The sequence below is a fragment of the Equus przewalskii genome, chromosome 5, assembly GCF_037783145.1.
Source record: "Equus przewalskii isolate Varuska chromosome 5, EquPr2, whole genome shotgun sequence".
NCBI classification, from domain to species: Eukaryota; Metazoa; Chordata; class Mammalia; order Perissodactyla; family Equidae; genus Equus; species Equus przewalskii.
In genome coordinates, this window is record NC_091835.1 from 72,159,329 (window position 1) to 72,172,726 (window position 13,398).

At 53.5% G+C, this 13,398-nt stretch overlaps 1 protein-coding gene and 1 long non-coding RNA gene across 2 annotated transcripts; one reads left to right on the forward strand and one right to left on the reverse strand.

Moving 5' to 3' along the window:
- The first annotated feature begins 8,151 nt into the window (after positions 1-8,151).
- Positions 8,152-13,263, forward strand: LOC139083606 (uncharacterized). The gene is made up of 2 exons (XR_011540471.1): positions 8,152-8,272; positions 12,587-13,263. It is a non-coding gene; the product is annotated as an uncharacterized lncRNA (long non-coding RNA).
- On the reverse strand, positions 9,124-11,223 carry GPR84 (G protein-coupled receptor 84). The gene is made up of 2 exons (XM_008527804.2): positions 11,021-11,223; positions 9,124-10,540 (listed from the first exon to the last, which is right to left on the reverse strand). The coding sequence occupies exon 2, from the start codon at positions 10,519-10,521 to the stop codon at positions 9,337-9,339; it is 1,185 nt and encodes a 394-aa protein (XP_008526026.1). The 5' UTR covers positions 10,522-10,540; positions 11,021-11,223; the 3' UTR covers positions 9,124-9,336.
- Positions 13,264-13,398: the final 135 nt, after the last annotated feature.

Here is a 13,398-nt window from a genome sequence, read left to right on the forward strand (position 1 = left end):
AGCCCCTGCTCCCTTCCTGCACCTCCCACTCCTGCTCTGAAATGGCGCTGAGCGGGTTATTTATCGGAGCCAGCGCTGCTCCAGAAGGTCAGGACGGTGGTGTAAATAACCTCTTCTCGCCATTTCCCCATCCCTCCAGAGCCTGCTCCCCTCCCCCTCCCCCACCTTTATTCGCACAAATGAATGTGGCTGGGCTGGCGCAGAGCCTGGCCCTGCATCTTAATGGGGCGGTGAGCTCACAAGATGGATTTAGCTGGGGGTTTTATGGTTGCCGCGGCGACAGGAGAATGCTTTGGTTTTCTTTCCCCCTTCCTCTGCAAGATTTTAAGGAGGGGGGAGTGTGGGGAGCCCTCCACTGCACTGCAATTTGAAGGGTCTCCTCAGTCACCTCTACTGCTCATAAGGTGGGCCTGCAATTCCAGGATTAAGAGTGACTGCATTAGGACCTCAGATAGGACAGGATAAGAAAAGGAAGGTACAGGAGTGGAAGAGCCTCTCCCGCGTCCAGATATGACACTGAGAGTTACCCAGTCCTGCCTGCTCTTCTGTGAGAACCTGGCAATTCAGCTCAGCTACTGTGGGCACCTGTGTCCGAGATCCCCCTCAGCAGATAAGAAAAAAGAAAAATGCTTGGGTATACCACCCCTGCAGTCCTGCATTGAAAGTTGGGGTCGAGGGGGCTAGATATCTTTGACTGTCTGAACTGGGGGAAAGCAGTGTGCACACTTACCACCCTAATCTTCCTACTCATCACCCAACATTGACCCTGGGGTAGGGGTGGGGGGTGTCAGTGTGAGAGCTGGGGGATGCTGATGAGTGACAGGGTGGAAAATGGAGTTCTATCCTGTTCTCAAACTTGGAATTCTCTGAGCTTGTTTACGCAGCCTGGCCTGGTTTGAACTTTTCCTGCCTTCTCTGTTTCCCACTAGGAATGGAACTCTGGTGTCCTGGCCTACCAGTCCTCTGGCCAACAATTTTCTTTCAGCAGTATGAGCAGACCCATCCCCAGCACCAACTGAAGCAGAGATGGGGAGCAGGGTCTGATTATCTCCCTCCCTTGGTCTCCTTCTGTCTGATTCTGGGCCTCTGTCTCTCTGTTTGTGAGCCTTTCCCTCCTCCCCAGGGGACACTGGGAAGCCCCTCCTCCCCTCTCCCCCTTCCTCCCCTTTGGCTGGGAAAGTGACTGCAGCCTGAACAGTGCCAGACACCTGCCTGCCAGATGTGGCGATTCCCCATTCTTCTCTCCCACCTCCCCAAATGTCTATCCTTTCCCCACCCCACTGAGCTCAGGCAGACAGCTCCCCCACAGGGTGATTTAGTGCTGCAGCCCCTCTTCCTCAAGTGCCCCCCTCCAGCTCCTCTCCCTCCCCCTAGTGCCCACCCCACCCCCCTTTTTTATTCCACCCTGTTCTACAGAGGCCTTCCTGGTACGGCCTCCTCCCACTCCCACCCAGGGGTGCTGGCTTATGTAAGCCCCAGCTCCTGGAATAGAGAAAGAATGGGTGCAGCAGAGGTGATTGACCTCTGTTTCACCCATGGGAGAGTACATCAGCAAGGCTGAGGACAGTAGCAGCCAGAACTGATGTCATTCTCTCTTGGTAGGGAGGGCAAGTGGGAGGGGAGGAGGAGGTGAGTAAGGACTCCAACTGTCTGCAGAGAAGGAGGTCTGTGAGACCTTCCCAGGTAGGTGAGAGAGCTCAGAATTGTGGCTGCCTGGTGGGCATCGCATCTTTGTTTCTTTGGCTGGGTCTCCAGATGCTGTCTCTGGATCTCTGTCTCAATGTGACTTGGTAGATGCCCCTCAGCTCTTCCTCTTCAGACTGACCCAAAACACACTCTTAAAGGAAACCCTTGGTCCTTCCCTTCTCTCTTTAGTGTTTGCCCTTCTGTGTCTTTTCTCTATCAGTCTCTGTTCCCTCCCATTTCAACTCTCCTCCCTTAGTTGAGCTTCTCTCTTGGTCACTTGGCCTCCCCGCCCCCCCATCCCATATTATAACACAGTATGATCCCAGCCCTCTCACCAAAGCAGAAACTGATTCAGAGCCTCTTTCTCCTTCCTGTCCCTCCTTGTAACCCTGCTGTCCTGGGCCAGACAGAGGGCTCGGGGTAGTGGTGAGGTAGGGAGGTGGCTGGCTGCAGAGCAGCAGAGGCAGGACAGATGGAGAGTCCAAGGAAGTAGGAGAGGGAGGAGGAGTGGGACAGGAAGACAGAAAGAGAAGCACAATGAGAGAGAAAAAGTGACCGAGAGACAAAAGGCAGAGGCTGAGAGTTAGCAGACAGCCAGCATAAACTGGGAGAGAGAGAAACCCGCACAAAGAGAGCAGCAAGGCTGGGAGCAGAGAAAAAGAATGGAGAGATGGAGACAGGAAAGTCACAGCAAGAGAAGGCAGCTGGGGATGGCCCAGGCGAGGGGCAGGCCAGCTCTCCTGGGCTCCCTCATGCTGATGGGCTGTAAATCTTGGGTGTGTGTGCGTGTGTGTCTGTCTGTCCGTCTGTCTGTATGCATACGTGCACACATGTAGGGGTCTGTGGTGGGGACAGGGATGATTTACACAATATTCTCATTCTCCCATTTCTTTCAGCAGCCTCCTTCCTTGAGGCGCCCCACACCAACCCCCATCCTGCAGTATTCCTGATGCTCCAGGGGCCATTTCCAAGGGATTTCCATATCTCAAGAATCCTGGCTTTCTCACGTGGAATGCAGGCCTGCTGGAATGTGCAGTCAGGGTCTGTAGAATCAAGAGGCCCTATCCCCTCACTACCCACCCCCCCATGCCTGCTCACCAGCTGCTCCTGTCCATCTTCTCCTCCCACTCTCCTTGTATCTCTCCCTCCTCCACACTGACCCCTCCCCCAGCCTCTGACCCCCAGCCGCCTGGGGCCAGGGTTGGAGGGAAGACAAAGGCAGGATTTATCACCAGGATAGAGAAGCAGCCAGAGACCAGGGCTGAGGGCAATGGCTGACCTCCTCAGGATGGGTTGCAGTGCTTGGCCAGATGCTGGGAGGCTGGAAGCCTGGGTTCCAATGGCCCCTGCTCGCAACCCCCACCTTTTCCCACTCCAACCTTGCTCTCTCTCTTGTCCCTGAAGACTTAGGAAACAGAGAGAGTGGCTTTGAGGGGATTTTAGGCCTCTGAAGGAAACTCTGGGAGGAGCGAAGAGATGAGGTTGATGTCTTAGGGTCATTCTCTTATGGTTTCTGAGGAGGATTCAGAAACCAGGGAGCAATCAGGCACCAACTGTTTCCAGGACTAGAAAGGAGTTCAGGTTTAGCACTGCAACAGATAAGATGGAGAGGATCTTCCTCTAATATAGAGGGACTTCTCAAGAACTGGCCCTGATTGCCAGTAAAGGGGGAGAAAAGGGTGATTACAGGTCCTGAGAGATGGGAGATAAGGTCTCCTTTAGAAGCAAAGGAAGAAATGGAAATCCCCAAGAGTTACTAGCTCCAGCCCTCTGAAGGCCTTCTCTGAGATCTCCCACTGCCTCTGGAGAGGTACGAGGAGCCTCGGGACCCTGCCTTTACAGTAAATAGATGATTGGCCAGAAATTGTCTCTGCTCAGCAGGCAGGGTGTGTGCTCGCGAGAGGGAACGGTGTGATCCAGGAGTTTCCGAGAAACCAGACCATATATCTTTCAGTGGACAGCTCCTGTAGCTTCCCTAGCTGCCCTTGGAGGCCCACTAGCCCCTCAAGAATCTCAGTGTCAGAGGCCTCCGCAAACCCAACTCTGAAGCTCTTGTACCCCTTCCAGCTCCTGGAACTCAACATCCTGCTTCCTGCCTTCACTTTCCTGTCCTGGGAGAAGGCTGCTAGAGTTACCTCCAAGTGAGAAGAGGGTGGAGGGAAGAGAAACTGAGGCAACTGGGAGCTTCCAGGCTAGCAGTCTCTCACCATAATCCCACCAACCCATTCCCACCCGGGCCTGGTGAGGGAGACTTTCTTGTGGTTTCCTTTTAAGTTCTTCTGCAAGCTGAAGCCATTCCCTGATGGAAAGCCAAAAATTGGAAATATTAGTGGGAAGGGGGTCATGGATTTTGAAGAGAGATTGGGAAAGGACAAAAGAACTGGAGGGGTGGGGGTGGCACAGGGTAAGGAAAAAACAGGAAAAGGGAGAAGAGAGCATCTCGTTTTTCCTCACTCCCCCTTCCCCCAATTCAGAAGGCAGATTTACGGCCTTGGTTTTGGGGGGGGGGGGGTGGTGTGAGCATAAGGAAGACAGATCTGCAGTTCTGCCCTCTGAGTGTCTGGGTACTTAGCTTTAACTCCCCCATTAGCATCAATCCCCATCTTGCTGCCCATCCGTCTTCTGACATCAGCTCCTTCCCCTCTCTGTAGCCCAGGCTTTCTGACCCTAAGTGGCTCTTAAAGGGCCAGTCTAGACCCTTTTCTCCCTCCCTTTTCCTCCCACTCCAGGCAGCACAGTCTAGGGGGTGTGTGTGTGTGCGCACACATGTTCACATGTACTCTGGCCATCCTTGCTAAGGCCATAGGGGTGTGTGTGTGTGTGTGTGTAGGGAGGGTGGGGCGACTCTTCCCCAGCTCTCTCTGTTCTCTTTAGACACCCCTTCTTTCACGGACCCCCATCTCTGTTCACTACCTACCCAGGCCCAGAGCAAGCCCTCTGACTGGGCCAGGGGTCACAGACACATGGCTGCTGGAGCTGAGGGCTGGAGAAGGCATGTGGATCCCCGGGACAGATCCTCTCTCCCTCCCTCATTTCCTGGAGGCCCAGGGAGGACAAGGAGTATCCAGAACTCCTGGCAGTTTTTAATTCTCAGCCAGCAGTGGGGGTGGACAGGTTGGAGGTTGAGGCTCCTAGGAGATGCCCTGAGCCTCACATTCCTAGCCTCCTTTCCCAGGGACCCAGGCTGTGGTCTGCAGGGGGTGGCAGATTTCACATCTTCCTCTCCCTGTGAGGGAGGTGACATGCCAGAGAAACCTGCCTCTGAATTTCCTGGCTTCTCTCCCCTATTCCTCAGCAACTGAGCTTAGACGGACAGAGGGGAAACTGGCTTCTCCTCATTTCTCCCCATCTTCTGCAGAAATGCTGTAACTGCCCTCCAGGGGCTATCAGAATGCCAGGATGCTTGGAAAGTTCTTCCCCCTTCTGCCTTCAATCCTTTCTGCTGCAAAGCTCTGCAGTCCTCTGAGGGGCCCTCCAGGATAGTCAAACCCTCTTCCTGATACCTGAAACCCATTCCCCACCTCCCTCAGTGCTCCCTCTTCTGGCTCAGGATGAGAGGGAATTGGTGGGTGGGGGCCTTGGGAAAGTGGCCACGCTAAAAATAGGAGCCCCTAGCTGCACCCCCCCACCCCACGGCCCCTTATTTATCACCTTCCAAACCTCACTCTCAAAGAAGCATAAATATTCCTAATTCCTGAAGGCCAGCCCTGAACTCATAAATTTAACCGGGGAGGTGGGCAAGGGGGAGGAGTGAGGTGCAGGGAGAGCGGAGCCCAGTGCAGCCTCGACGAAGCAGAACATCTCCTGGGGGAGGTGCCTGACTCGTCCCCACTGCAGACGCCAGTGGGCCTCCACTGACAGGAGGAGTAGCCGTTTCTCTCTCCAGTTCCGCTGGGGATGAGTCTTTTCTCACCAGCCCGCAAACAAAAACCAACCTGAGTTCTGTCTTCTCCCTTAGTTCTCCATCCTGCTCCCTCCCTCTTATCTTCGCTGTTACCTTCCAGTTCTTCCCTGTTCCTCTCAGCTCTCCCCTCTCTATGGCGCCTCTCTCTCTGGCTTTGCTCCTCTAAGCCTCTCCCTTTTCAGAGCCATTGTCTGAAGAGGACATTTCCGTCTCTCATTCAGTCTAGAGAGAGGTTGGGAAAGTCTCTCTCGGTGCCCGGACCTCCCGCCTCAGCCCCTCAGCCGCGCCCTTTGAAAGTCTCTCCTTCTTCCTTCTGTCAGACCCCCACCTCTTGCTCTCCCTCAGCCTTCCTTTTTTCCTCTCACCCCTTTCGCCCCGTTTCCCCTGCTCTCTCCAACCTCCTTTTCTCTCCTTACTCTACCCCCACTCGGCCCCTCGGACTCCTCCGCCCATGTGTACCCCTTCAGACCCCCCTCGGCTTCAGTCCCCCCCACGCACCCCATTTTCCCCTCCCGCTGGGTGAAAGAGAAGGGAGGAGGGCGGTAGGAACAGGTAGAGGGAGCGCAGTTCCTCGTGGGGAGGGAGAGAAAGAGGAGAAAAAGCAGGGGAGCGGGAGGCGGAAGCGGCGGCGAGGGGAGGGCGGCCTCACCCCCCAGCTGCGCCCCCCTCCCCGCAGCCGCCGAGCCATCAATCAGGGCCAAGGCCGTTCGGCCAATGGTAGAGTGACTCGTAAATCGGCCTGTCAAGCTCAGCCAATGAGAGGCGGCGTTAAATCAAGTGCTGTCAGCGCTTGGCCAATGAAAGGCCCTGGGCTGACCATAAATCTGCCTGTAAGAGACAGCGAAAGAGAGAGAGTGTGCGAGCGAGCGAGCGCGGCCAGGGCTGGGGGCCGGGCGGGGGGCGCGGGGAGGGGGCGCGGGGGGAGCCGAGCACTGGGAGGGGGCGCGGGGGGAGCCGAGCACTGGGAGGGGGGAGAGAACGAGCTTAGGAGGAAGAAAGGCGATAACAGAGGTACCAGAGATGAAGACAGCCTACAGGAGAGACGGACAGATGGAGAGAGACAAAGAGAAGCCTTGAGAGGGAGCGTCAGAAAGTCGGGCAGGAGACTGACAGAGATGGAGAGCCAGAGCCAGACACTGACTCACGCTCAGGAGGGCCCCCAAGTGCAAACACTTCCCCGAGACACGCGTGAGCTCCTCACCAGGAGGGACTTCGTGCGTGGACACCCACGCGCCATGCACACCTGCAAGAGAAAGCCTGAGAGATAATCTGCCGCCCCTTTCCCCAACCCTTATCGAAATTAGGGGCGGGGGTGGGTGTGTGGGCTGTGGAGGGTGAGAGAGGAGGGGGTTGCTTTCTTGCTCAGCTCTATCCTCTCTGGTCGCAGACTCTGGGGTTTCCTCCTGTGTCCCCTGAGTCATTTTTTCCAGCGACTGATAATTGGGAAGTCCCTCCTGGTGTCTAACCTCAATCCCTCTTGCTGCTCCTTTCTACTCGCCAAACCTTTTGAATTCCGTTCAAGGACTATGAAAAGTGAACCCTTTTACAGCCCTTCAGAGAATTGTCAACTTTCAGAACCTTAGAACGTCTGAGCAGGAAGGACTCTTAGAGATCATCTGGTCATTTGATTCTAGTTTTACAAAGGCTGCTGCCCTGTAGTGGTTAGACGTGTGTGCTGGCTCTGGAGTCAGACTCTCTGCCCTCAAATCATGGTCATGCCACTTACTAGCCCTTGACTTTGGACAAATTGCTTAACCTATTTGTGCTGCAATTTTTTCACTTGTAAGCAAGAGATTATGATGAATACTTCATGGTAAATTCTGTGGGGATTACATGAAATAATATATTTACAGGAGTTAGGACAGCACTGGGTACAAGATAAGAGTACCCCCTGCCCCCATCTTTGTACAATTGATAAAACCTGAGGCCCAGAAAGGTCTAGGGTCCTGCTCAAGTTCACAGAGCTAATCATCAGAGAGCCTTAGCTGCACCCCGCTGTCTACACCCCCAGGCTGATGTGCACTGTTGGTCCTCCTGTTCACCCCACCCGTCAGGGCCCCTGCCTCAGTCGCCTGGACTTGGCTCAGTTTAGGCTGCTGTGATTTTTGTGGAAGGAGGACAGTGGGAAGCACACGTTCCAGATTAGGAGGCAGGATTCCTGGGCCCTGGGAGTGTGTTGAAGGTGAGGGCATCCGTCTGTCCACCGTGACTCTGGTTCTTTCTGCCCTCGTCTGAATCTCTCTGGACTTCACTTTGTTCTCTCCAACTGTGGCCTTGAGGGCAGGGAAGGGACAGCATGCAGCCAGAGTAGCGTCACTGTCTACATGACTATCACATTCCATCCCCAGTGCCAGCACAGTGCCCACCCTGCGCTTGTGGGCTCCCTCCACCCCGGCCAAGTAGACAATAAATATCTTATGAATAATAAATGTCTAATTCATTTTTCTTCCTAAGCTTTGGGCCAGAGGGAGGGGTGCAGATCCCTGGGTCTCCACCCCTTCTGGCCTGGAGGGGGTGGGTGTCTCTGGATTCCCAGTCTCACTGACACCTTCTGTCCTCAACAGGGAAGCCAGAAAGGAAACACAGAGAACCAGCGTCACCTGGTGGCCACAAGTGCTTTAAGTTTGCTCATGCGCACGCGCAGGGGCACTAGCCCGTTGGTCCTGCTGGAGGAAGGGAATGGTATGATCCCCCTCAGCCTGGCCCCTGAGCACTCTCTCTCTCTCTTTTTCTTTTTGGTGAGGAAGATTCACCCTGAGCTAACATCCATTGGCAATCTTCCTCTTTTTTTTTTTTTTTTGCTTGAGGAAGATTCCCCCTGAGCTAACATCTGTGCCAATCTTCCTGCATTTTGTATGTGGGTCACCGCCAGAGCATGGCCACCCATACAAGTGGTATAGGTCCATACCCAGGAATCGAACTGGGGCTGCTGGAGCAGAGCACACTGAACTTAACCACTAGGCCACGAGGCCAGCCCCTGAGCATTTTTAACTGGAGTTTCTGTTCTGCTTTCATAACCCAGGATGACAAGAGCAAGTCTAGGGGAAGTGGGGGGCCAGGCCCCAGGTGAATTAGCTCCAGCCAGTATGACCCAACTAGGACAGCTAGAAGTCCTGCCTGCCATTGCCCCAGCTAAGGTCACTTCCATTTCCACAGAGCAAGGAGTCCTTTCCATGGCCATTCTCTTTGGGTAGGGTGAGGGCCAGGGGGCTAGACTCACTGGAGTGGCTGTCAAAGCTGGATTACAAAACTTTTTTGAGTGAAAATTCCTGTTTGTAGGGATGGGGGATCCTGGCAGCAGTAGTTAGGGGCAGGGGCTGTTTCAGGGAAGTTAAACAAAAAGGCAGGCTGATCCTCTTAAACCAACTCACATGTTTTAGACCTGGAAACCACTCAGCTGAAGGCTCTGTCCTGGGCCCACTGCTTCCTGTCCCTGTTACGACCTCAGTTTCCCCTAAACCTTCAACTATTAGGTTCTAGCTGCAAACCAACCCTGGCCTGTTTCCTTCTTCCACAAAGACCACATATGAGCATTAAAAGGAGGAAATTCATTTATTAATAATTAGTAATGCGCCTTGGGCAGCCTAAGGCTAAAACATTGAGCAGGGGATGGAGATGCCTGGTTTGGGGGTTACTGGAAGGTTGTCTGTAAAAATGTCCACAGACATTTCATGTACTCCCACAAGAGCTGGCTGCTTGAGTTCTGGAGGAGACAGTCCCAGATTCTGGTGACTGGGGACACAGTTCTAATGGAACCGACGGAAACTCTGGGGCCCTCTTTTTAGGAGGGAGCCATAGGCTTGGCGGAACTGGCGGTTCATGGCTGCATAGAGCACAGGGTTGATGCAACCATTGAGCCAAGTGAGGTTGGCAGCAAGCATATGGACAACCCGGGGGGCCTGGGTGTTGGCATCCAGGATGTTGAGCACTAAGAAAGGGATGTAGCTCAGGGCAAAGCAAAGGAACACAGCAAAACACATCTGAGTCACCTTCCCAAAGTCTGATGGCGAGTCCTGAGCTCTCTGGGCTCCTTTAGTTGGCCTGGCCTTGGCAGGTGCTCTTGGAGAGCTTTTCTCTGCCTTCTGCTTAGCTACCTTGCTGGTGCTCTGGTCCCCCACTTCTGAGGAGTCCCCTTCCAGGGTAGTGGCAGCACTGACTGGCTCAGAAGAAATTCTTTCGCTGGGCCCTCCTGATGCCAGCCCGCTGTCCAGCTCTTGGAAACGACCAGGAATGGGGTAATCTGTCCCAGCCACATGGTTGGAGCGGATGCTTGCCTGGCGCAGCTTGTACTGGTCCAGAGCCTGTGCTGCTCGCTTCACCTGGCGGTGGATGAGGCAGTAGAAGATGCCGATGCTGCTGAGCCCAAGCACAAAGTAGATGCCCATGAGGATGGTGGTGTAGGGCCGGCCTCGCTTGCGGTCAAAGCTGCAGGTGCAAACTACGGGCACCAAGATATAGATGGGCCAGAGAGGGGCAAAGCTGGCCACACCCACCACCCAGGTGCCCACCAGTGCCAGCACTGTCCCCTTGGCACTGAAAACTTTGGGAAAGAGCTTAGGGTGGGCAATGAGGAGGTAACGTCCCAGGGCTATAAGGCAGAGGGTGAGGATGGAGACAGAGTTGGATGCAAAGAGGAGGAGCCCAAAGACTCTGCAGAAGGTAGCGCCGGTGCGCCAGTACAGGTGGAGGTAGGTGTCCACCGAGAAGGGCTGGAGAAGGGTGCAGTAGAGGAGATCGGCCACTGTGAGATTGGCGATGAGCAGGTTGAAGCAGGTACGCAGCTTGGGCTGGATGGCCAAGGCCAGCAGGGTGAGCACGTTGCCCACGGTGCCTGTCACAGCCACCACCACCCCCCAGCTAACTGCAACGTAACGATAGCCTAGCACAGACTCGTGGTAGCAGGAGAAGTTGGCATCAGAGTTGTTCCACATGATGCAGGCTGAAGGGGGGCTGGAGGAAGAGGAAGAGGGAGTCAGAACCTGACCTTGAACTTAGATCTCTTGAACAACTCTGGGCCCCTGGACACTTGAACTGCTCCGGGAGCTCACCTGCCTCCCAAGCCGTTCCCAGGCCTCTTCATCCCAAGATCTCCAAACCCCTCCCTAGATAATCTCAGTCCTTTCCCATTGTCAAAGATTTCCCCAAATTCTTATCTAAATATCTCTTAGTCTCTGTCCACTGCAAACTCCAGGCCTCTTCAACATCCATCCAAATACTCTCAGTAACCCTAGTGCCCTCCAACCTTTCTAGATTCTTCCCCTGTCCCCTAAGACCACCCAGGATTCCCCTCTCTGTATTCACCATGCTGTCATAGCCCCCTCTGCCCCTCTCCACTGCACACACATACACACTTCAGTTTTTTCTGTTTTTACCACCTGGGAGATGAAGAGACAGAGAAAGTAAAAGTATGCCCACCACAAAGGTACTCACTGGAGTCTGTCAGCCTTCAGTTCTCTCTCCAGGGGAAGAAGTCCAGCTCACTCAAAGAGCAGTACTTTCTGGTGGGCAGTCAAGCTTCAAACAGGAGGTCCCCTGTTCTCAAGTGTCCTATTTTAATAGACTGTAATAATAAGAAACTCCCCAGTTACCCAACCTCAGCCACTTCCTCCCTCGCCTCCGGTCCTATTCATTTTGCTTTGGCTAGTGAAATCTGGGCTTCTCTGTTGAAACTCCCCCGCTACTTGCCTCAAAGTCGTCTCACTCCTTCCTTTCTCCTTCCTGAGACCCAAGCTCCCTTTCCTTCCTCTCTTTGCGTGGCAGACACCTATAAGGTCATTGCTGAGAGGTGTCGAGACAGGGGCACAAGGGTGTCCGACTATCTGGGCCACTTCTCAAGGGGCCAGAGGGCAAGACCAAGTTTCAGGAGCAACTCTAGGCACCCCAGAAGCCTTGAGTTTGTCTTGGGGGAACACCACCTCCCCTCTCTCCAGGACTTGGAGGTGGTTCAAGTCAGAGGGTCCCATGTGATACTTTAGCACGTCTGAGAAAAGGAGTCAGATGAAGGAAAGTGGGAAATGAAGCCTCCAGGATTCTGGCTCACTTCCCACAGGAGCTCAGGCTCCTGTTCAATCATTCACTCATTCATTCATCCATTCACTCAACAAATATGTACTGAGTGCCTACTACTCACCGGGCTCTGAGCTAGACACTGGGGATACAAGAAGTTTTTGTTTTTGTTTTTTTTTGGTGAGGAAGGTTGGCATGTCTGTTGCCAATCTTTTTCCTTGAGGAAGATTATCCCTGAGCTAACATGTGTGGCAATCTTCCTCTATTTTATGTGGGACACCACCACAGCATGGCTTGATGAGCTTGTGTGTAGGTCCATGCCTGGGATCCGAACGTGTGAGCCTCAGGTTGCCAAAGCAGACTGCACTAACTTAACCACTATGCCACTGGGCAGCCCCAAGAAGTTTTGATACCCGAGCTTGTGCATCGTTTAGGAGAGGAGACAGATATGTAAATATATAAATGTTTAATTGGTTCTCTAAAGTGGCGGGGGGGGGGGGGGGTGTCAGCAAACTTTAGCTTTGGGCCAAATCTGGCCTACCATCTGTTTTTGTGTGGGCCATGAGCCAGGGATGTTTCTTCCAGTTTAAAATGGTTACATTTTGGGGCTGGCCTGGTTGCACAGCAGTTAAGTTCGCATGTTCCCCTTCAGCGGCCCAGGGTTTGACAGTTCAGATCCTGCGTGCAGACCTACACACCACTTGTCAAACCATGCTGTGGCAGGCATTCCACATATAAAGCAGAGGAAGATGGGCACGGATGTTAGCTCAGGGCCAGTCTTCCTCAGCAAAAAAGGGGAGGATTGGAGGCAGATGTTAGCTCAGGGCTAATCTTCCTCAAAAAAAAAAAGAGGGAATGTGAGAAGTGCAGTAGGCTTAGGGAAAGAGTTTCGTCGTGAATTCAGTTTTAAACCAGGTTTGAGGTACCTGTGGTGCATGCTAGTGTCTCAGCCCCTCTAACCCCAATTTCTTTCTTTCTTTTTTTTTTTAGTGAGGAAGATTGGCCCTGAACTAACATCTGTTGCTGATCTTCCTCTTTTTGCTTGAGGAAGATTGTTCCTGAGCTAACATCTATGCCAGTCTTCCTCTACTTTGTATGTGGGATGCTGCCACAGCATGGCTTGATAAGAGGTGTGTCAGTCTGTGGTGCCCTGGATCGGAACCCCAAAACCCTGGGTCACTGAAGCAGACAGCATGAACTTAACCACTATGCCACCAGGCTGGGCCCTAACCCCAGTTTCTTTCAGCCCCAACTCTGTGTCAGACTTCTGGATCTCTAGTCTCTGCCTTTTTTGGAGCTAGATTAACCTGAAAAAAACCTGAAAACTCCTTGTTCCATTTCTGAACCCACAGTGAACTCCCACCCCGCACTTCACAGTTGAAAACCCAGGAGGCCCCTAGTCCCTCCTCCTTCCTCTTTAACAGTCCTCATCTCACCTTCCCTCCCCCTTTCGTCTGCAAGATTGGGAAGTGGGTACAGAGGGGGGAAGTGAGCAAAGAAGATGCAACTCAGGAGGACCCCTTGGGGATGCTGGGTTCTGGTCTGACCTTTCTGTTTGAACTTCTTGCCACCCAGTGGCTAGAGGGAGGGGGTCACAGAGTCACTGGCTGCTCTTGGGATCGTGTAGTTGAACTGAATTCTGGAAATAAAGAGACTCCTTCCCGCCACATCAGGTGAGAGTCAGCTGAGCAGAGTGTGCTCCCCTGTCCCACAGACCATTTAAGGGATCAGATGAGAAGGTATGCTAGCTTATCTGTAAATGGCACGGCCCCAGTTCTTTAGTCTTGGATAAATGAAGTCTC

Bases quoted from the DNA above. Each gene is read 5' to 3' on its own strand.
- GPR84 (XM_008527804.2), bottom strand. From the start codon at position 10,521: ATGTGGAACAACTCTGATGCCAACTTCTCCTGCTACCACGAGTCTGTG.